Raw genomic sequence first — 20,492 nt, forward strand, 5'->3', positions numbered from 1 at the left:
TTTTTTCCTTTAGCAATTCAAAAAGTAAATGACAGAGCAGTCAAGTTATCAAAAATTTATTTTAAGCATGCAAGTGATGCCTTAAAAAGTTCAAAAGTCTGTAAACATACAGGCTGAAAGTTAAACGGGACCATAATGTGGTGCCTTTGTTGGAAAATAAATGTCAAAGAGCTGAATTATTACATACACAGCTTATTTATATACATTACAAGCTTCTTAGTGCTTGTTACACATGTATCAGTCATGTAAATGCAAAACTATCCATTTGTCTCTAAAACGCACAAACGCTACACGGATATCGTCCTGAACACGTTGAATCCCGACAGAGCCGTGGAGACCATCATGCCCGGCATCTGCGGGTGCCAGTGGATCTCCTTGATCTCAGACTGACCCTGGTGCAGGAACAGCAGCTGAGGGGGAAGGTCCCTGACCGCCTCCACCCTGGCGCCCACGTCGCACGACTCCACAGACAGATCCCACTGGCTGACGATGTCGTCGGCGCCCGAGGCGGCGAACACGCTCGAGTCCACGGGGTTCCACTCCACCGAGGTGATGGGAGCGCTGTGTTGCTTGAAGTTGGCCACGGGACGCCCGGTCTACAGGAACAGGAGAGCAGTGAGGTGTGACAGCTGTTCATACAGTTTCAGCTCAGTGGGGTTTCACTCTGAAAACATACTAGGAGCAACCACTGAACAGAGCAGTTACTGTCATGCTTCAGGCCTGCTTGAAGAACAAAAGGACTGGGTGTGCATCAGAAGGGTGATCTGTGCTCATGTTTTTACCGATGTACACAGAGGTGTCTAAACTCGTCATTATGGGGGAAAGGGTTAAATATGTCGCTCATACGGTGCAACTAGGACTTTGTGTACTGTGAAAGTCTCATTCAGCTCTCTGTAATAAATCATGTAAATGTTTTTTCACCAAATATATTAAAATAGTTTCCTGATTTAGAAGGGAGGCAACAGCTAAAGCTATTATTGTTACACAACTGTACAACTAATGTTAGGTGGGGCCGGAACACTAAGAGGTGAGACAATCTGACAGCACAAGCCTAAAGATTGTTTTCCATTTAACACTAATCGTGGGTCACAGTGACATGTTGGCACACTGATAATAGCTCTATTATTGTGAGTGCAATGTGTGTTTAATTAGACTTACATAATTATCTTTAGATGTATTGCCTCCATTTATTCTTTTGTACCTTAAACTGTCGCAGATCCCACACTTTCAGGAGTCCATCGTCCCCTCCTGACAGGAGGAATGGTTCGCTCCTGTTCCAGCTGATTACATTGATGTCCGATGAGTGAGCTTCATTGGCTGAGAGCATTGAATTGGGCGGGGCACGGATGTCCCAGATCCGAATAGACTGATCCACTGAACAAGATGCAAAAACCTGGTGAAAGAGAGTCCAGTTACTTTAAAAGTTTACTTTACAATAACTATTAACACAATAAGATCCAACAGCCTTCACAAACAAGGAACTATTTCCTTTTAAGAATTTACTAGGGGAGGGCTCTGGTGGGCTTTGCATGCTTAATGATCCTTACTGCAGCAAGAAATTTTAGACAAGACTGTACAAGTTGAAAAGCCCTGAGAATCCAAAATAAAAGAATACTTTCATAAATACAAACACCCAGTCTTATAGGACGAACATCGACATGTCACAAACTGGTTTGGTGACTAACTGCTGCGCTAAGACTCGCGTAATTTACATAGTTTGGGCTGTAATTTGTTATGTCACAACTCTGTGGTGCCACACAGCAAGTGTTACCATATTCTATTTTTACCACGTGCCATTTAACAGCAAGTTTCCATAATTCTGCTCCGTGACCGCACCCAATTTTTTCAACGAATTACCCACACATCACCAGGGACTTAACCTTAGTGGAAGATACCTAGAAATGTATAGACATCACAATTCTTAAGATTCAGAACAGACACTCCTACTAATGTTACCGCTGCGGTTAAGGGTGCAACAAGCCAGCAAGCACAATCTGCCAAAGTTTGTGCCACTACGTCACCGTTGGTGTACAAACATACTGTAGCTTCTGTAGGCGACCACTGCAGATCTTCCACAGACTTTGTGTGGGAGCTGAAAGGTCGCTGGTCAATCTGCCAGGAAGTCCCCCCCTCCCGCGGCTCCCACACGTGGATGTTTTTCTTGCAGTCCCCGCTGACAAGCCGACCTGTCAACAAAACACAAAACAATTAACATTTTAATCTTTGACAGACATCTATTCAATTCTTTATCTCAGTCAATCGCAGCTTTCAAAGACATTCAAATACATGCAAATAAAAACAACCCGTTTACATGTTTAAGAGGAATTTGTGTTCTTCTTTGTCGGCACTTTAAGGTGGATTTCCTTCCAGCGTTATTCTTATAAAAGCCCACACTGGCATCTTTTCACTAAAACTACTGCACGTTTTTAATCGTAGCTGATCCCTCTCTGACGTATACACCGGTGTCAGCCCTGCAGTGGACAATACTTTTCTGATTCCCGATGACAGGTTTGCACGGGCAGACACAGTTAAGAACATGGGAACAAAAATATCTTGCACAAGGTGGAGACTGTTTTTATCATGTCAATCAGATAACGAAGTAGTCCAGGTGCAATCAGGGACATGGCTGCTTGCACAAAACAATGTTGCCACACAGGGTGAGCTGTTTTGCTTTTCTTTTGTTTTTTCACATCTGTATAGCAGTCTTACAGGATAAGCCTCACATACCAGGTACTTTAGGCGACCAGTCAATTGCAAAGCCTTCAGTCATGTGCCCTGAGAAACTGAAGAGCGCTGCTGCCTCCTTCTGCTGTTTGATGAATGCAGCCATAGCAGCAGAACTGTGGACGGCCTCCAGCTGGGATCGGAGATCAAAGATTTCCACCTGTCCCTTGTCTGACCACACAGCGGCTAATGACTGCTCTCCAACCTGAGTCACCTGGACGCCAAGAAGCAAAATTAGTCGAATCATCAGAGAATTAAGAAAAACTGATGCACAAGATACTGATTTTATTTACTTATAAACGTCTACATACCCTGACTCTGTTAATCCCCCCATAGTGGGGCATCATGGCCAGTTCCATCTGTGGTTTCTTTTCTTCATCCTCCTCCTCTTCATCACTTTCGTCATCGCTGCTCTCTTCCTCCTCTTTGTCCTTCTCTGTTCCATGAAGGTTATACATGCGCATGACCAAAAGTCTGCCAAAAAACAAAAAACAATTAATTAACAATTAATTTATTAGCATTGATTTCTGGGACATACCCCAGTCCAAAAAGAAAAATCTAACTATCCTGCATCAGTGTGCTTCATCTTTGAGTGCTTGAGATTTTCCAATAACCTTTAATTGACCACTGAAGTCTCCACCGAAAGGAGACCTTTCAGGGGAACAGTACGAGAGCTGACATCAGAACAAAACTGAAACTGTGCATCACAGGAAAATCCAAACAACAAACAAATAAAAACAACATTGTGGTGTGGTCTATAGTGAAGAGAGTCAATGCTTTAATGTTAGCATCCAAAAGAATCTTCCTTTAGACATTAAAGAGTTTGCTTTTCTCTGCTATAAACGACACATTTGGTAATGATAACAATAAACATGTACAACAGGAAAAATGGGAAAATAAGGGGAATTTAACATTACTACACATGGAAACGTGGCAATAATGCGATGATTTTGGATGAAAGGACACCTCCTGGGGACACCTGCACAAAGCAGCTTTTTAAATAAGGAATGAAGTTGTTGGAGGTCTTAAATTTAAAGAAATTAAAATCATTTTCAAGTTTTAGTCTTGCCCACTACTCCTGCAATACTGGTCTAATGTAAAAACATCCATCCTCTAATCTAATTAGAGGTCTTGAACCTGAACGAATGTGTTTCTCCTCCTGGCATCCAAGCAGGGATCTTTCACAGGTATTATTTATTGTTACTTATTAAGGTTAATTATGGTTATTTTCGTCTTCTTTCAGCTGCTCCCTTTAGGGGTCGCCACAGCACATCTGCCTCCATCTCTGGCTTCCTCCTCTGTCTCATTAGCCGTCTGCATGTCCTCCTTCACTACATCCGTGAACCTTTTTCTGTGGTCTTCCTCTTTTCCTCCTGCCTGGCAGTTTAGCACCCTCGCTTGTACCTTTCCTTCTTTTTCATTGCCTTCAAGCAGACCTTCCTTACTCCTCCTCCTTTTTCTTTGCCCAGCAGTAGCACAATTTCCTCCAGCTGCCTGTCATTAACCCGGACCTTGACCGGGCCAGTACATAAAAAGCTCTCTTGATAATCTGCATATTTGATTTTCTGAATGCCGTTCCTGATGCAACCCTTAGCCTTTATTCGAGCTTGGGATCAGCACTTGCAGTAACCTGGCTTGTGGCCCACCGTGTCTGGCATTGGTATTCTTTTATTGTTGTATGAATGAGAAAGTGTGAGTGAACAGAGTTTCTACAACATCTACACATTTGTTTTTATCCCACACTGTGATCAAACTATAGTCAGACTATAGATGACCAACTTAATCTGCTACATAAACTCATTGTCTTAGGACAACTTTGCCATGAATTAGGATAAAAATGCAACTACAAATACCTGTGTTCAGCTCTACTGCTCGGCACATGGCTGCAGCAGAGCTGAGCTGCTGTCGCTTCTAAATGTGGTGAAGCTTAATGCCTGCTTTCAGCTTTTTGAACTCTTTAACTCTCCCTACTCAATACTCCAGAGTAAACAGACCAAGTGCTCACTTTGTGCTACTGATTAGCTGCGTTACAGTGATGTGACTTTTAAAATTAGAGTAAGCCAGCCTTTATTCTGTGAACTGTCCTAGTAATAATAGGGAGAAAAATGGAATATTAATTGTGGCCTCACGGCTAGAAGGTTCAGGGATTTGAACTTCCAACAGACTGGGTGGCGCCGCTCTGTGTTTTCTTTTAGCTCACTTTCTCCTACAGTCGAGCGGCTTACAGTTAACTGGTGACTTAAAGCTGGGTGTGAATATGAGCATGAATAGGTGTCTGTCTCTGTAGCTTACACAGCTAAAAAAACAAAACCACGGAAGTGCCAAAAACTACAGGTGCTCAAACAGTCGCTTCAGGCTAGCCAAAGCATTAAAATGCCCAAATCCAGCCATGAAGCTACCGTGGTTACATCCTGGTCTCTGCAGCCAATCTCTCCCATTATAACAGCTGTACAGGAGTGTGTGTTAATTTAATAACTCACCGACTTGGATTTCATTTGGATGTTTTTCATAACTCTGACTCCCAGCTGTGCCAGGATCAAGCAGCTGCAGCCAGCTGCTGTGTGCCAAACTTGTTCGTGCCCTTTGGCATATTTTTAATAGAACAATCCGCTGTGTGGTATTGAGTGTCCAACAACTGTATGCTTCATTTTTAGGGAGAAAAATTCTAGTATTTGGAACAAATTAGTAGTAAACACATTTAAACCCGCAGGTCTCACAATTCCCCAGCTTGGATAAACTGGAAAGTTACCTCAGGACATCCGGGCTAAAAGCTATACCAAATCAGCATGCATACTCAGACCCCTTGGGAAAAAGGGAGCGGCTCAAAGTACCCAATTAGTAATAATATGGAATTATATTTGTCTGGGAGGGTTGCACACAAATGGATGCAGCTTCCTAACCAAGCTTTTTAGAATTAGTGGAAAACAGTCCAGTCCAACCTCTCACGCAAAAATGAATACGTCCCACTGCAAAAGTGCTTCCCTCTGCTTATGGTTTTTGTACTTGCTCTTGTTAAATTTCAAAAATATCCTTTTGTAATCACTTTACTTAATTAGTCTTGCTCTTAAATAATATTTGCAAGCCATTATTTTATCCTCTGGTGCTGTGTTTGCTCATTTTAACTTTGCCTAAATGTTGTTATGCAACTGCCATCTGAATGCGTCTGCTACGAATAAATATGTATTTAAAAACTGGGGGGATGGGGGGAGTTTATGGGTTTAACTTGCCTCTTGCACAATGTCAGCTGGATAAAATTACTCCAGGCCAAACATGACAGATCACTCTAAAATATATTTGTGAAACTAACCACTGACACCAGTTTAAACGACCAAAATAAACACACGGAGGTGCAGGACATCCGGCGTTATTGAGCAGGACCTTTAAAAATGGTGCTTTCGGATTAAATGCTGAGTGCCGACAGTAATGAAGGTGTGGGTTAAAGGTCAGTGGTCCTGTACCTGTTCTTCAGAGCCGTGTCCGCCTGCGTGCCCGCACAGAGCAGCATGGACAGGGGAAACTGCTCCCTGCTGTCTCCATCTCCATCCCTTAAGATGTCGAAGCTCAGGCATGGAGCACCTGAACATAAACAACAAGGTAACTTAAGCCCAGAGATCCCACATGGTGGAAGCGTGAACTTCATTGGGAGTAATGATGACTTTAACTTGCCTGTCTGGCACTCGTGATACATGCGGTACGCGGAGCGGTCCATCTCCAGCTCCTCCCCGGGCTCAAGCGGCTCGATCCCGGGCACGTACACTTTCTTCTCCTCCTCTCCCTCTGCCCCTTCCTCTTCCATTTCCACCCCTTCGTCCTCATCGCTGCCTGCTTCGTCCATCTCCTCCATCTCGTTTTCCTCCACGGCGTGCTCACCGGGCGCAGACATCTTGGCAGAGGCACGGTGTGGCGTACTTCCGGTGCAGGCAGCGGCCACGTGGTTTAAACGCCGCTCACCCTCCTCACCAGCGGCGCCCCTCTCTCCCTGTTTACGGGAATTCAGCTGACCTCTTTGGCAAAAGAGCCCCTGTTGCCAGGAAAGACCAGGCTTGCAATTGTTTGTCTCACACTGTAAGCCCTGAGGATCACGTGAACATTATTAGCGTGGACACTGTTAGCGTTAGCTACATGGCAAATGTTCTGTCTCCTCCCTGGAAGATAATTAGCCTTTTGCTTAAGAACATTTGGGATCGTGTCCATGCACCGATCAGTAAAGAGTCTTCACCTCTGAGTCATGATTGTGTGATTTAATGAGATTTATTTGAATGTGCTGTATTACATCTTACGCAGCACAGCCTGGTACTGGCAGGGGGCTCAGCAGCCCCTGCACCACTAATGGGAAGTCAGGCTTTGACTCACAGCTACTCACTGGCAATAATTTATAGATAGTTTTGCACTGACTGTATCAGGGTGTTGGGAAACTGCCATAAAAGCTGCTATGCTAAATTCATAAGAATACTTGGGCAATTTCTCTTATACACGTTTGTCTAAGCATGTGTTTCTTTCTTTTACATTTGTGTTTGAATTTCATTATTAAAATTGTGCCAGAGATTCTCTTGAAACCTTCTCTGCTCTTTTAACAAACACTCACATTTAAGAGATTGTGAAACTACTCGGGGGGTTCTGTCAGGACGAAGGTGTTTCTTTCACGTGTAGCTGAGTACAAGTAGAGACAAGTGCTCTTTTATTACTCATCGAGGTCTTTGACAAGAGCCTTAACATCCCGGGCTGTTCTACCACACATTCCTCTGTCATCTGCAACTGATCTCTTAGACTTTTTAGTTATTTAATTTTTTTTTAAACTAAAGCTGCAGAATATATTTGAAGAGTTTCCAGACAAAGGCTGCCTCTTTACAAGAGAATCTACGGTTGAGTTCACACGAATGCAGACTCTTGCAGTTGGAATGCAAGATTAAACACAAAACGTAATCTCTTAAAAGCAGCAGGGAGAAAACTGTAAACATATAACTCCGACTGATTAAATACTTTGCTGCTGCAAATAGCAGGACCACACTGCAAAGTTACAAATGCAAATTGGGCAAGAATTGTACCTGTGATTGCTCTGCAACTGTAGTTTTATTAATGTCATAAGTTAGTGCTGATCATAGGCTACAGTATCATTATGCAGGCATTACAGCTGTAATTGGCAGTGCACTGATTTTAACAACTTCATAAACTGTTGAGTTTTTCAGTGTGCCACAGTGCATAATCATTTTTTACAAATGTGGAGAGAAATGACAGTATTTACCTCTAAAATGTGGCGTAAAAGTGTATTTAAATGAAAAAAAAAAGTAAATATGTATATCCCAACACTTAAGCACATTTACTTAAGTAGTCTAACTGTAAATGTACATTCAAAATACTGTAATAAATATAACACAGACTTTGGATACTGGCAAGTTACACCAAAAGCTAACGATGCATATATCTAAATGTCTTTAATTTATTTTTCTGTACAAAAGTAAATACATATACATCCATTTGTAAACAGTGGCAGGCAATGCCCATTAGCAAGAAGAACATAAACCATAGATAGCTTGCTCTAAATAGTGATGCTATTGGATTACATCTGCGATATCACCTCTTACAGAGCGCTGTTGGACGGCGAGACTGGTGGTTTGCTCTAATTTTGTGCATCAGATGTAACACTTGAGTTTCACAAAGCTTACCACACCGAAACACAGAGACAAAAACTTAAGAAAACAGTCATCAGTGCCTATAAAGATATATATAAGACCCTTTTTGACAACTATGGTAGCAAACACCAGTAGAGTCTTAATAATAAGGAGCTCCAAACAAATGCAGAATATGATGGGGGAACCCCACTGGACAGTGGCGGTGTGTCTATAATCCTGCCAGATTTCATATTGTCTACCGCTCTAGTGGTTAAAAGTCTGGCCCTTGATGGGCTGTAGTCCTTCCTTTCAACAGACGGTGGCAAGTTGGGCAGGGTGCATGTTTCAATTGAAGGTGGGCACCCAATTTGAATCCACCGGCTAAAAAGTTCTGATGTTAACTTTAGGAGTTCTTCTGGAGAGGAAGACACCAAGGAGAACTGGGATAAGTCTGTCTCCTCCCGAAACATCTGCAGCAAGGAAACAAGGAAGAGAGATCAGTATTATCAAGACAACAAATCTGACTAACAAAGTCATGTTTGAAACAGCTACTTGATACTGAAGCGAGCAATGTCACGACAAGAAAAAGAGAATACGTACTTCCATGTTTCTGTTCTTGCTAATAATTTTATCCAGTGTCCGTGTAAGTTCCACAACAAGAGAGTGATTTAAGTGTTCCTCCCAGAGGTTTGTCAGGAGCACTTGCCAAGAATCATGGAGGACATACGCAGCAGGGAACACGCAACACTGCGAGGAAAAACAGAGCAACACAATAACCCCAAAATTAGGACTAGCATGTAAAACACATGACAAATCACCGCAAGAACCACACAAGTAACCGTGTTACGAGAGAGGCTGGAGGCCACTTGGGACAACAGACTGTTATTAAACAGAGCATGTGACTTGTTATAGTGGAAGACGACCAAAGAAAAAAAGCAAGTAATTATTCTCTTTAAAAAAAAAACCCAAGTGGGCTTCAGGAGAAGGTTAAAATGAACAGGATATATAAGATCTATATGAGCACTTCCTATATAAACAACTCACCGGATCGGTGTCACAGAGCATGTGTCTTGTATATCGATGTACCACATAGTAATCCTTAGGAAACACTGTGCGCTGAAGGAGGGAGAAAAGAGGCAAAGATGAGAAGCCAGATACCCAGAAGGACCACACAGGTCTATATGGACATAGAAGTAAATATTTAGAAACGAAGTAAAGAGAGTTTCACTTACAAAGCCTGCTGAACTCGAATCGATGGTCCCTTTGATATTTTTCACACCTTCCAGGTCAAACTCACATCCACCACATGGGGCAGTTAGTAATGACAGCAACAGTAGAACTGTTGGAGACATGATAAGAGCGAAAGCCACAGAAAACAAGTCACATAATTGCTGGAAACTTTCTGTGGTTTGTAGCTTGTTCAAAGTGCATAGCTACTAAAAAGAACATGACATCATTTCCTGTGTAAATTAGCCATTTCTTTCTTTTTAAAAAAAAAGAAAACAGCAGGAGACACTGGGCTACGATTGCAACATCTCTAATTTAATTAGGGCACCAGAAATGGCTGTGATGTTTCAAAGTGGCGCAAAAAAACCAACTTTGATTCACCATTTAAATCTCACTATGCATTAACCAGGACTGCTGTTTCACTATAATCCCACAGACATTTAAAAAGGGTGAAAAACAGACAAAAATTTAACATGAAAATAATAGTTTCTCACCTCGCAGTGTCATCGTTTTATCTTGACTGCATGTCCATTTCTCTTGTTGACAGCAGTGACTCTGCAGGCAAGCTTCACTGTCACTCTGTAAAAGGCGAAGCTTCCTCCTGTGGTTTTTTTACAGGTCTTTGAAAGAGCAGGCTTCTGTCTCTTCTTCTTCACTGCTTGATATTTAGTCTTCCTGTTCACATCCCTCAGATCATCCCCTTCTCTTTACTTAGGGTCCTTTGGTACTTTCCATGCACATGCCCCACTTGTCACCTCACATCGACATGCTCTCTCACTTTGGGTTTTCCCACTTGAAGCCAGGGTGGCTGCAGCCTTTCACTTTGAAAGCCTTGTTTTTCTATTTCCCTTTCTAAATCTTTTCTCCTTTCCCTTTCTCACTACTGACCTAGAATTTTCCTGGCCACTCTGTCTCTGTCCCTTAAAAGTGGTTAATGAATAAAGTGCCAGAGCTGACCTCTTCCCCTGGATTTCTCCCTATCCCTCTGTATCCTACTCAGACACAGGCACAGCTCAAAGTGAAAGTGCTCCGCTCAATTCTCCCTTTATGCGTCGGCCACTCCCACAGGCACACGTTTTACCTCACTATTGACTGACCCGTCTCCCTCCCTTCTGCTTCCCACATTCCCCAACACCCCCCCCCCCCCATCCTCCCGCTCCCACCCCCATCCTCCCGCTCCCAACCAGGGCCGAAGAGGCTTAGTTATGCAGTCAGAGCATATGTTTTTCATTTGGATTCTTCCCCACACCTCTCTGCCTGTTGATTCTATCAGTCGCTGTCCCGTAAGTCAGTGCGCAGTATCATCCCATTAAGTCATTCATTAACAGTCAGTTTCTTTTAGAAATAAGGATCACATTCATTACATTCCTCGAAGAGCTAATGAGAAAGATTGCAACACTGAATTGCCAGAAGATGCAAGTCATCCCAACATGACTGCTTTCTTTAGTCATTAATGTTAAAATTGGCTTTACAGAGTTGTATGGTATGATTGTGATGATAGCTGTGCACAGCTGTCATCATCCTGTCTGTAAAGTGTTGTTTTGTGGCCTCAGGTTACGCAAAGCATCACGTTGGTTTGGGATATCAGTCAGATGTCAACAGGAGTTGATTAATGATGAAAGGAAGGAAGTCGTTATTCTTCATGTTTGTTGGATCATAAGCCAAACGACAGAGGAAAATTTCCCAGAGAGGTATCTCTACTGACAGGAAAAGGAAACCAGACAGCCGCAGCAAGCGAGGGCTCCATATTCCCCAAGGCATGACTAAATCAAAACCTCTTTACTTATGCTACGTTTATAATGATTGATATAAATATCTAGTCAGAGTGCCGTCTTCCTGGTTCATACTGCATTTAAAATTCAGAGGGAAGTAAATACGCAGAAAATTTGTGAAGCTGCTGCAGATGAAGTCCACACATGTCGGAGCCTAACTCAACAAATGAAATCCAGATTTAATAAAAACAAAAGAAGTGCATTCCTTTAAATAGGAAAAAAAACCTAGTCACTCCAATATATGCAAACTCACTTTTTCCTTCATAATTAGGACTAAAACACAAGTTTGAAACTTAAAATTTTGGGGTCATGAAATTTTTTTTCAAAAACATCCTCCAACTTAAATAAAGCCACATTTTACTGAGTAAAGTCTGCGAGCTTCAGCACATCAACAGGCTCATATAACTGGCATGGAAAAAACAAAAGCAGATCAGAGTGACTGGTTCATTAAAAACCCCAAATCCTGCCGATGTGGTCATCTGTCCCGGGTCCTTGTTAGGCAACACTTTTTGTATGTTTCAGGACTTGGGGGAAAATTTTTTCTTTAAAAGTGCTGTCTTACACCACTTAAAGCTTGCTCGCAGGAAGACCTTCAAACGAGTGGGAGGTGATGGAGAAACAAAAGGTCTCCACCTCCGCTTCACTTTCCCTCCCATTTTCTTTCTATTCACCACAAGGTGGAGCCAACCATGGGTCAAGAAAGGATGTCAGGCTCAAAGTTTACATTGGTTTTATTTTATTTTAAAACATCAGCAGGAGTAAACAAAGTGCAAAGTCTTTTTTTGTAATAAGCTAAGCTTTACATATCTGTATAAAAAGGTCTCCTATAAGAGTTCCCTTTGACAAATAAAAGCCCTCATGCATTATCCAAACTGATTCTACTTGTTTAGTGAGCAAGATAATCATCATCGTTAGATACACAACAGTTACTGAAAACAACCATAATTGACGAGCGAAACCCTTTGTGTCATCCGTTCACAGTCCTGTCATTAAATGACAAGAATGTGGGTAAGAAAACCCCCCAAAACTAAACAAATTAATAAAAGAAAACAAAACAAAACAAGGGGAACGTCAAAGAAATGGCATCCCCCCTCATTTCAGCTCCCCTTTCTTTATCCTAATCTCCTCCTCCTCTTCTTTGTCACTGGCTGGGGCTCCTCTCCCCTCCTCGGACAGCTGTCATTAAATGGCTCTTGTATGTTTTGCTAAGTCCAGTCATCCAGTACTTGAGCAGCCTGACGTTGTCCTCTTCCCCGGGCCCCGTAGCACCGAGGAGTGCCAGAACCTTCTGCGTGTCCTCTCTTCCTCGACCGTCCACTTTGGAGAACTTGAACAGCACTTTGACTTTACTGAAAAAACAAATAGATCACACTTAAGACTAATTCTGCCTTCCTGAAGAAGACAGAATTCGGAAACACCAAGTTTCCGGTGGGAATCTTTGTGTGGAACGCCCTCTCAATAAGACTTCCCACTTGGAAATATCCTAAGTTAGCAATCCAAGATGGCAGTACTGAATGTAAACAACAGTAAAATTATAAACTTTTAATCTGTACTGCAAGTGTTGTGTGTTTTTGACTCATTAAATAGTGAGCAGTGATCGAGCTCTATCCATTAATGTGTTTTTCCCTGTTTCTCCCTGAATGGCTCTACCTTAATGAGAACCTAAACAAATTCTGTTTTTGCTGGCTTTTTGTAAAATGCGCTGTTCCGACATCCGAGTTCTGAAGTATCTGGAACGTGGCATAAAGGAGCTTTACTCACTTCATCCACTCCTCCTTCAAACACAGCAGGCAGTGAGACACAACATCCACCGACAGGTTCTCATTGCACAGAGCGACCTCCAGCTTGTTCAGTAATGCTGGACCTGGAGAAAGAGGACAAAGATTTAGTCAGTGGAAGAACCATGTGGGAAAGTTGAGGGAAAAAAAAAAAAAAAAAGAGTCAAGCAAAAAAAATTAAAAACTCTTAGTAGGTGATTGGTTGAACTATTTGTGTATAACCGTCTGCTGTGAGAAAACGTCAACAAATCAGACTGACGAACCACAGGATGCAGAGAGCGCGAAAAGGAAAAACAGGCCGTGGTCTGAGTAGCTTTATGAGCTTGCAAGCAGTCGCTGCAACCAGCTACGCAGCAAATGTTTTGCTGTTTACTCGAAAGGTTACTCATTCTCATGTTTTAGGTTTCTGTAGCTTTGAAGTTTATAATTTGGATTTAGTTTTTGACCCTTTCTCAGGTATGCTGGTATGTTTGTTGCTTTTGTGTATTCTGCTGTGTGTGTGTGTGTTCCTATATAGTCAGAACCCTTTAAAGGAGGGGTGTCAAACTCGTTTCACAATGCGGGCGACATACAGCCTACTTTGATCTTAAACTCCCCTCTCTGTCAGCGCGAAGAAGTTTAACGTCACGTTTAATCCTGGTATATGTTGGTATAAGTTTTATGACATGATCAAGTAATGGGGCCCTATTTTTGTAAAGGAATCGAGTGTTAAGAAAAAAAGGCTAGAAATTTCTATAATAGATAGTGATTAATGGGAACTTTTTTCATTTACGTTTTACTGAATTAATAGGAATTTATTAGTAGGAATTGCTGTAAAAAAACGATGTTCGGTGCACCTGTAAAACCTAAAACACACCTGTAGCCGTGACCTTCTGACTCTAAGTTCATCACAGAGCTCTGATTTGCCCAGAACCAGTTTGGTTTGTCTGCTGGCACAAAGTCTGAAGACATGTGAGATGGATTCTCTGATATATATTCTGTGGGAAACAACTAGTAAACAAGGGTTAATGAATCAGGAGGGGAAAAAAATCTGTCCTTTTCACTGATACAGAGTCAGATGATGATAAATGTAAATTTGTAATCTCTATAAATAGATTCTACATATAAAGACATCTATTTGTAATCTGCTTTTAGTCCATGTGGTATCAATCAATTAGGCTAGAGCAGGCTGGGGTTACATGGCTGTAAGCTTTCTGTGTGAAGAGCAAAGGAAGGATGGCATTTGTCAAGATGGAAACCTGAAAACATCGGCTGCCGTAGAAAATGAAGCTTTTTATTATCGGTCTTTTAATTTACCTGCCTTTTTGTAAAGAATGAGCAAAAAGCACAGAAAGAAAGCAACGAACAGAAAAACGCCGACTACACAGGAAGCCGTGAAAAAAACCTTTGGCCTCAGAGGATTAATCAGCAGACAAGCCGATGGGTTCCCAGACTGTAAATTGTGTAACGCTAACAGAGGCAACAAACATGCAGCAAATTAAATCAAGACTGATGTACTCACCCCTGTCTATAGGTTGTGTGTTGGCACTGGTGATGGTGAACTGATAAAGCGAGCTGATGTCGTCTTCTCTTACAGCTGGGATGTGACAGCTTCTCTCTGAGGTGACGTCCACGAGCACTGTAAACTCTGAAGAGCAAATCGAAGCAAAATTATTACAGTTTAATCTGCAAATACACATCTACAGTTTTTGACAGAGAATCTCACACAGCGATCTACAAATCTCAAAGAGCTTCTTGCACCTGAGGAGCTGACGTGAGCTGGAATAGGCACATCGGGGCAGAGACCCAGAAAGTTGCACTTGTAGGCCTCTTCGTACTGAGAGCTGTATGGCACGGAGCGCACACAGCCTACCGGGAGCAAAGACTAATGGGAAAATAGAGAAGTGAGTTAATGGCCGTGATGATACACTGTTTGATCTGGCTAACATTCACACAGCCTCGCTGTCTCTGCTTACTCATTAATGCTATAAGTGATGCTTTTCTGACAACTACTAAAGAACTGTGGTAAAGTAACACAAACATTACAGTATGAACTTGTCTTAAAATTATATACTGATAACATTAAAAATTTATCTTTCAAGTATTCAAATGAAAAATAACCACAAAGAAAACCCCAGGAGAGCATGTAGTCGCAAAAGAAAAGGTCAAAACTGTGCAATAACAACAGCATTACACCCTCACACAAATAGTAGGTGCGCTCCCCTGCCCCAAAAGTTCATGTTTACCCATATTATAATACAACGCTCTATCTACAAAGGCCACACCACTGGAGCAGAGTACCTTTAGCACTGTAAAAGCTGACTGGATGAGAACTGGATCTGCACCTCTCCATATGACCTGATTTCCCATGAGCACGTGCCAGGCTAGCTGTCGAAAGTCAGGAGCCCCGAGGACCTGCCGAACGAACCACAATGTTTACCAAGCAACAGCTCACAGACATAGTGTATGAGCTATTTTTTTAACCAATATGCATCACTTTACCATATAAATGATTGTAAAAACACGTATTTTTCTTTATTCAATCTCAGTTTTCTATCGCTGTTCATGATTAAGTTGGGTATACATTAGCAAACTACAAATGTGCTTAAGTTCACCTGTCTCAAATGCCTCAGTGACCTAAATTTTGGACCAGGTAATTCATCCAGTTTTGTATCATCGCTCAGGAAGTTGTGGGCCAGCTCGGTCTCTGACAGGTGTCTCTGCGTCTTTGAAGCACCTCCTTCTGCTCCCTCCCAGCAGCTCATTTCCTCCTCTTGCTCTTTAAAACACATGACATTAAAAAACAGAAAAAGCAAATGCTTTCAAGCAAAGGTTCATTACAAATGTGGGGAATTTCCGTAGGAAACTGTGATAAACGGCGGTTCATACACCACACGAGTCATACCTACACAACTATCATCATAGTGCACACATGAGGATAGCTACCCACTGTTTCCAAAACAAAAAAAACAGACTCTGTTAGTAACACCTATGACCTGCACTGCATAGCGACCACATTACTAAGTACAGTGTTTCAACTACTTGGTAACACAAATATCCGGCCAACTCACATGATAGCAACCCTGTTCATTTATTCATGTAGTCATGGTCAACATGACCTGCTGACGTTTAAAGTGATCATCATAATGGGGAAGAAAGGTGATTTATGAGACTTTCAATGTTGCATGGTGGGCTGTGGCCTGATCTTAGCAGTTCAGAAACTGCTGATGTTCCCACACAACCACACAGAGTTTACAGAGAATGGAAAAAAAAGAAGAAAATACCCAGTAAAGAAAAAAGAGAAAAGAAAATATACAGTAAGGAGCAGTTCTCTAGGTGAAAATGCCTTGTTGACATCAGAGGAGAATCACCAAAACTGGACAACTTCCAATTGGAAACTTGGAAAAATACTGCCTAGTGATGAGTCTCACTTTCCGCTGCAATATTCAGATAGTAGGGTCAGAATAAATAACATGAATCCATCCTGTCTTTCATCAACAGTTCAGGCAGCTGCTTGTGGTTTGGCCCACATTTTTTGGATTCTTAGTACCAATAAAGAACCATTTAATTGCCACAGCTAAGATCGGTATTGTTTACTTATTGTTATAAATGCATTGTCATAAATCTGAAGATACTGTGTGATGTTGTCATGTCATTATGAACCAAAATCTCCGAGGAATGATTCCAGCACCTTGATGAATCTTTGTCACAAATAATTAAAGCACTTCTAAAGGTAAAACAGGACTCAACCATCTCCTAGCAAAGTCTATGTAATGAGTGTCCATTTGGTGTATAAATGAACAGATTCTTGGTCAAATGACCCAGAATAGGATTTAAAATTACAGAGCTAATACTGTCAGAGAAAGTTTCACTGTAAATGTTGGGTTTCTTTTTTTGTACATGATATTACTGAATACTGACTGGAATTGTGTAAACTCTCTGGAAAGTTGGGATGCTTTAGTGAATCACTGTTTTTCTGGCGTCTCTCCACAGACTTGTCTGGTGATTCACACTTTCACCAGAGCTTTCTCAGTCAGATGATAACAACCATAAGCATGTTGTTCAAACTAATGACATGCTGTCATGAGTTTAGGTTAATTTAGGAACAAAATGAACCTTACCACATCTAAAAGAAGTGGTTTTTAAACTTTTTCACACACGTTCCACTTCAGAAGCTGAGTCAAGGTGATACTGCACATTTTTTTAAACCAATCATCAACAAGAAAAAAAGATGCACGTTGAATTTTGTTTAAAAGCTTCAGCAATTTACATCAGAAATCTCCTTTTCGCCTATTTTCCTTTTAAATGCATTTTTTTCAACTTCATATTTTTCAACTGGTTGTCTGAGCCCCACCTGTGGGACCTCAGAGAACCACAAGAATTTGCTGGTTAGATTATCCTTCTGCACTGGAACACAGTTCATGTTCCAGGGTAGAATAATTGCACAGCCAACATCTTTAATGACTTTAAAAAATAAGAATTGGGTGCACCAGTTTGGCTATAACTGGTGCACCCAATTCTTATTTGGCTATTCACTGTTGCGCTGAAGGTTCTACAAAGTCTTTACTTGCCAAGCCCTATTAATTTTCTCTCGTTGCCAGCATAAAGAGATTTGTTTGACAGCACTCATTGGATGAACCACTACTCAGAACAATGGGAAAGTCAAAGGAACTCAGGGAAGATCTAAGAAGAAGAACTGCAGATTTACACAAGCTGGGACGGTCTCTTGGATCCATTCTAACCAACAGATCAGAAAATACACAGATTCGAAGGTTATCAGTTAAAACCATTGTACGCAAGTACAAATTATTCAGATATGTCACCACTTTACCAGGTTCTGTAAGAAGACCCATACTGTCACCGTCAGTTGATACTGGAAGACTTGAGCCAGGAAGCACCAAGGCTCAAGTCTGCCTTGAAATGTCAAGCATTGTGCTGTAAGACCTTTTGACTGACAGTCAAATAATAAGTTGTACAAAGTGGAAAGGATAATGAAGAAGGATGACTAACTCCACACAGTTGGTATTCCCACAGGATAAACACATCAAACCTGGTTTTGGAAGGGATAAAGCAGGCTAACACTAAGCATCTGAAATGACCTTCCCAAAGCCCTGACCTCACTCAGAAAATCTGTGGACTATGCTTATAAGCTGAGCTGATTCAACAAACCAACAAATCTAAATGAACTCTGCCAAGAAGATGGGTCAACTACCCAGCCCCCAAAATATGCCAGATACTTATTGAGCAATTAAGGTGCAACTTCCTAAGGAACATTAAACCAAATTTTAGAGGGAGTGTATGTATATATTTGAGTCTGTATGTATACTTTTGACACTGTGTGGATTCGAGAAAATCCCAAATAAATTCAATCTTGTACATTCAGTTCTTGCTTTTTAAAGTCATTAAAGATGTCATTCCACTGTGGAAAAAATAACAGTTCAAACGAATCATTTAAAGCCCAAAATTACTATGAGATTCATGTTCATGATGAGTGTATGCAAACTTCTGATCACAACTGTATATGCATAAATAAATATCACGCCTCTTAATCGAGGTCAATGCATCTACCCGTTTGTCTCTCTATGAGCACCAGAGTGTCCTCGGTGGGGGCTCCTTCCAGGAGCTTCTCCGTCAGACGGCTACCACAAGCTTTAAGTAACCTGGAAGTGAGGTGAGACCACTCATTAGCCAGGTGAGAGACTGACTGGAAAAAGAAGAACAGTTTCTTTGAACCTAATGACTCACCAGCTAAAGGAGGAGTGCAGGCTGGCCCAGAGGTTAGGATGCTGGGTGAGCGAAGTCAGCGATCGGGCTGCATTGCCGCTCCTTTGGTGTGGAAAAACTGCAGGTGAAAATGCACTGTTCATCCTCACAGCTCGCTGGGGACAAACTCCCTGTTCATTGTCAAACACCTAATGGAAAGGACAGTCCAAAGACATCAGAAGCACTAATAAGTCTGCTGAGTTTATTATGTTTATATACGTGCTCTACCTTTAGAGCTGTGCTCTGCAGACTCTGTATAGTGAGCTTCAGGTGACGCAGCAGGAAAGGCCAGGAGTTTATAAGGTAGATTCTGTCCATGGCTACCATAACAATACTGTACCAACGCTGGAAGCCTCTAGCGAGACTGTCTTTGATAAAGAAGGTGTGTGAGAACACAAATCCATGTTGCTCGTCTCCAAAAAAAATGGGCCCTTCACGTCCGGGACACACCTGACACCAAAACAAACAGAAAACACAACGAAGTATATCAGTAATCAGCCGATTAAAGCCCACAGACAACACCCACATAAACATGTCACTAATTACCTCACAGCTGAGACTGCGTACGCAAGCCTGTCGGACCACGCTGAAAAGCTGGGGCTGTCTGGGGTGCTGGTGACTAAGGAAGCGGATGCCTGTTTCATCATCAATGCTAACAAAGCCCGGGTGAGATGCAGGCAAGGATCGGCAACCCTACGAGACAAAGAAAAAAGGAAATCAGTACTTTAAGGCTGAAAATTAATGAAGGAACAAATAAAGCGAGGGATCCAAGCATCTGATAAAGTCACAGTCAGGCCCCTTCTACTCACCTCACACATTTCTTTCTGTGTGGCTGAGCTGTTGGCCTTCATGGTTAGACCTTCACCATCACGGTCACCATCTCGGTCCCCTGGCATTTGGGCACCTACCTGGGATGAAGGGGATGGGGAAGGCGGGTGTAGTGCCTCAGTGCAGAACAGGGTTCGAGGGCCATGGAGCTCACAGAAGTGACAGAGAGCCACCAGAGCATTCATCTGAAAGAACAAGACAAGTTTTCATATGTTTACTGTGCTAAAGATGTCTGATTTAGATCAGGACACCTACATCTAGTTCTGGTTAATCACTGACGTTACCAGATTACACTGGGGTTAAAATACGGGTACAAGTGGCAGTATGAGACGGTCTTACCTTCAGTGCAGAACCACGTTCAACAAATGACTGGTGACACTTCACAAAGAGGTATTCATTGGACGTAGTGTTCAAAAAGCCGTGCCGTTAAAAAAATAACAGCGCCGTGAAACAAAATTAAATCTTCATCGAGCCTGTATTTTAAAAAGCCATCGTTCCTAACATTTTAATTGAGGCTTTCTACACTTTTTTGTCCTTTGTGTAGCTGTCAGCAGGCAACAAAAACAGACCTCGTCACATGATGCAGAGTCACGCGCTCCGGCACAAGTGACGCGTGGCTGCCAACTGCTGCTCATTTTCTCAGTTTTATCCGTCGAATCAAAAACATCTTTAATGCTTTACCAGTGACGCGAAAGCACGCGAACATATTTAAGAGTTTTTCGACTTTTCTGTGTTCCAATATCAGGCTTTATGTACGACAAACGAGCCATTCCTCGGCAAACGAAAAAGTGGAACTACATTACCCATAACCC

General features: G+C 42.0%; 3 protein-coding genes across 5 annotated transcripts; all 3 read right to left on the minus strand.

The window, feature by feature from the left end:
• Positions 1-40: 40 nt before the first annotated feature.
• On the minus strand, positions 41-7,110 carry grwd1 (glutamate-rich WD repeat containing 1). The gene is made up of 7 exons (XM_026185261.1): positions 6,391-7,110; positions 6,183-6,300; positions 3,036-3,198; positions 2,728-2,938; positions 2,041-2,186; positions 1,202-1,393; positions 41-596 (listed from the first exon to the last, which is right to left on the minus strand). The coding sequence occupies exons 1-7, from the start codon at positions 6,605-6,607 to the stop codon at positions 288-290; spliced, it is 1,356 nt and encodes a 451-aa protein (XP_026041046.1). The 5' UTR covers positions 6,608-7,110; the 3' UTR covers positions 41-287.
• A 665-nt stretch (positions 7,111-7,775) lies between these two features.
• Positions 7,776-10,562, minus strand: LOC113032176 (uncharacterized). The gene is made up of 5 exons (XM_026184884.1): positions 10,055-10,562; positions 9,566-9,672; positions 9,378-9,449; positions 8,934-9,080; positions 7,776-8,803 (listed from the first exon to the last, which is right to left on the minus strand). Exons 1-5 carry the CDS (start codon positions 10,065-10,067, stop codon positions 8,468-8,470), a joined length of 675 nt encoding a protein of 224 aa, XP_026040669.1. The 5' UTR covers positions 10,068-10,562; the 3' UTR covers positions 7,776-8,467.
• Positions 10,563-12,045: 1,483 nt separating this feature from the next.
• flcn (folliculin) lies at positions 12,046-20,480 on the minus strand. 3 transcript variants are annotated; one of them, XM_026184516.1, is made up of 12 exons: positions 20,020-20,475; positions 19,662-19,865; positions 19,399-19,545; positions 19,081-19,302; positions 18,835-19,001; positions 18,658-18,749; positions 15,705-15,868; positions 15,391-15,504; positions 14,851-14,974; positions 14,612-14,737; positions 13,094-13,196; positions 12,046-12,681 (listed from the first exon to the last, which is right to left on the minus strand). In XM_026184516.1, exons 2-12 carry the CDS (start codon positions 19,863-19,865, stop codon positions 12,474-12,476), a joined length of 1,671 nt encoding a protein of 556 aa, XP_026040301.1. In that variant the 5' UTR covers positions 20,020-20,475; the 3' UTR covers positions 12,046-12,473. The 3 variants fall into 3 exon arrangements, with proteins under 3 accessions (XP_026040301.1, XP_026040300.1, XP_026040302.1); XM_026184515.1 differs by having other exon boundaries at positions 19,081-19,545; positions 20,020-20,477; XM_026184517.1 differs by lacking the exons at positions 12,046-12,681; positions 13,094-13,196 and adding an exon at positions 13,283-14,100 and having other exon boundaries at positions 19,081-19,545; positions 20,020-20,480.
• Positions 20,481-20,492: the final 12 nt, after the last annotated feature.

This window comes from Astatotilapia calliptera, chromosome 11 (assembly GCF_900246225.1).
Source record: "Astatotilapia calliptera chromosome 11, fAstCal1.2, whole genome shotgun sequence".
NCBI lineage: Eukaryota > Metazoa > Chordata > Actinopteri > Cichliformes > Cichlidae > Astatotilapia > Astatotilapia calliptera.

Excerpts from the sequence above, each read along its gene's own strand:
- grwd1 (XM_026185261.1), bottom strand. The coding sequence starts at position 6,607 with ATGTCTGCGCCCGGTGAGCACGCCGTGGAGGAAAACGAGATGGAGGAG. Across the intron at positions 6,301-6,390 it reads GTATCACGAGTGCCAGACAG|GTGCTCCATGCCTGAGCTTC; the intron begins GCAAGTTAAAGT and ends GTTTATGTTCAG. Across the intron at positions 3,199-6,182 it reads GACACGGCTCTGAAGAACAG|ACTTTTGGTCATGCGCATGT; the intron begins GTACAGGACCAC and ends GTTTTTTGGCAG.
- LOC113032176 (XM_026184884.1), bottom strand. Across the intron at positions 9,450-9,565 it reads ATTCGAGTTCAGCAGGCTTT|CGCACAGTGTTTCCTAAGGA; the intron begins GTAAGTGAAACT and ends TCCCTCCTTCAG. Across the intron at positions 9,081-9,377 it reads TGCTCTGTGACACCGATCCG|TGTTGCGTGTTCCCTGCTGC; the intron begins GTGAGTTGTTTA and ends TTTTCCTCGCAG.
- flcn (XM_026184515.1), bottom strand. The coding sequence starts at position 19,865 with ATGAATGCTCTGGTGGCTCTCTGTCACTTCTGTGAGCTCCATGGCCCT. Across the intron at positions 15,869-18,657 it reads GCTCATAGAGAGACAAACGG|AGCAAGAGGAGGAAATGAGC; the intron begins GTAGATGCATTG and ends TGTGTTTTAAAG. Across the intron at positions 14,738-14,850 it reads AGCTCACGTCAGCTCCTCAG|AGTTTACAGTGCTCGTGGAC; the intron begins GTGCAAGAAGCT and ends TTTGCTCTTCAG.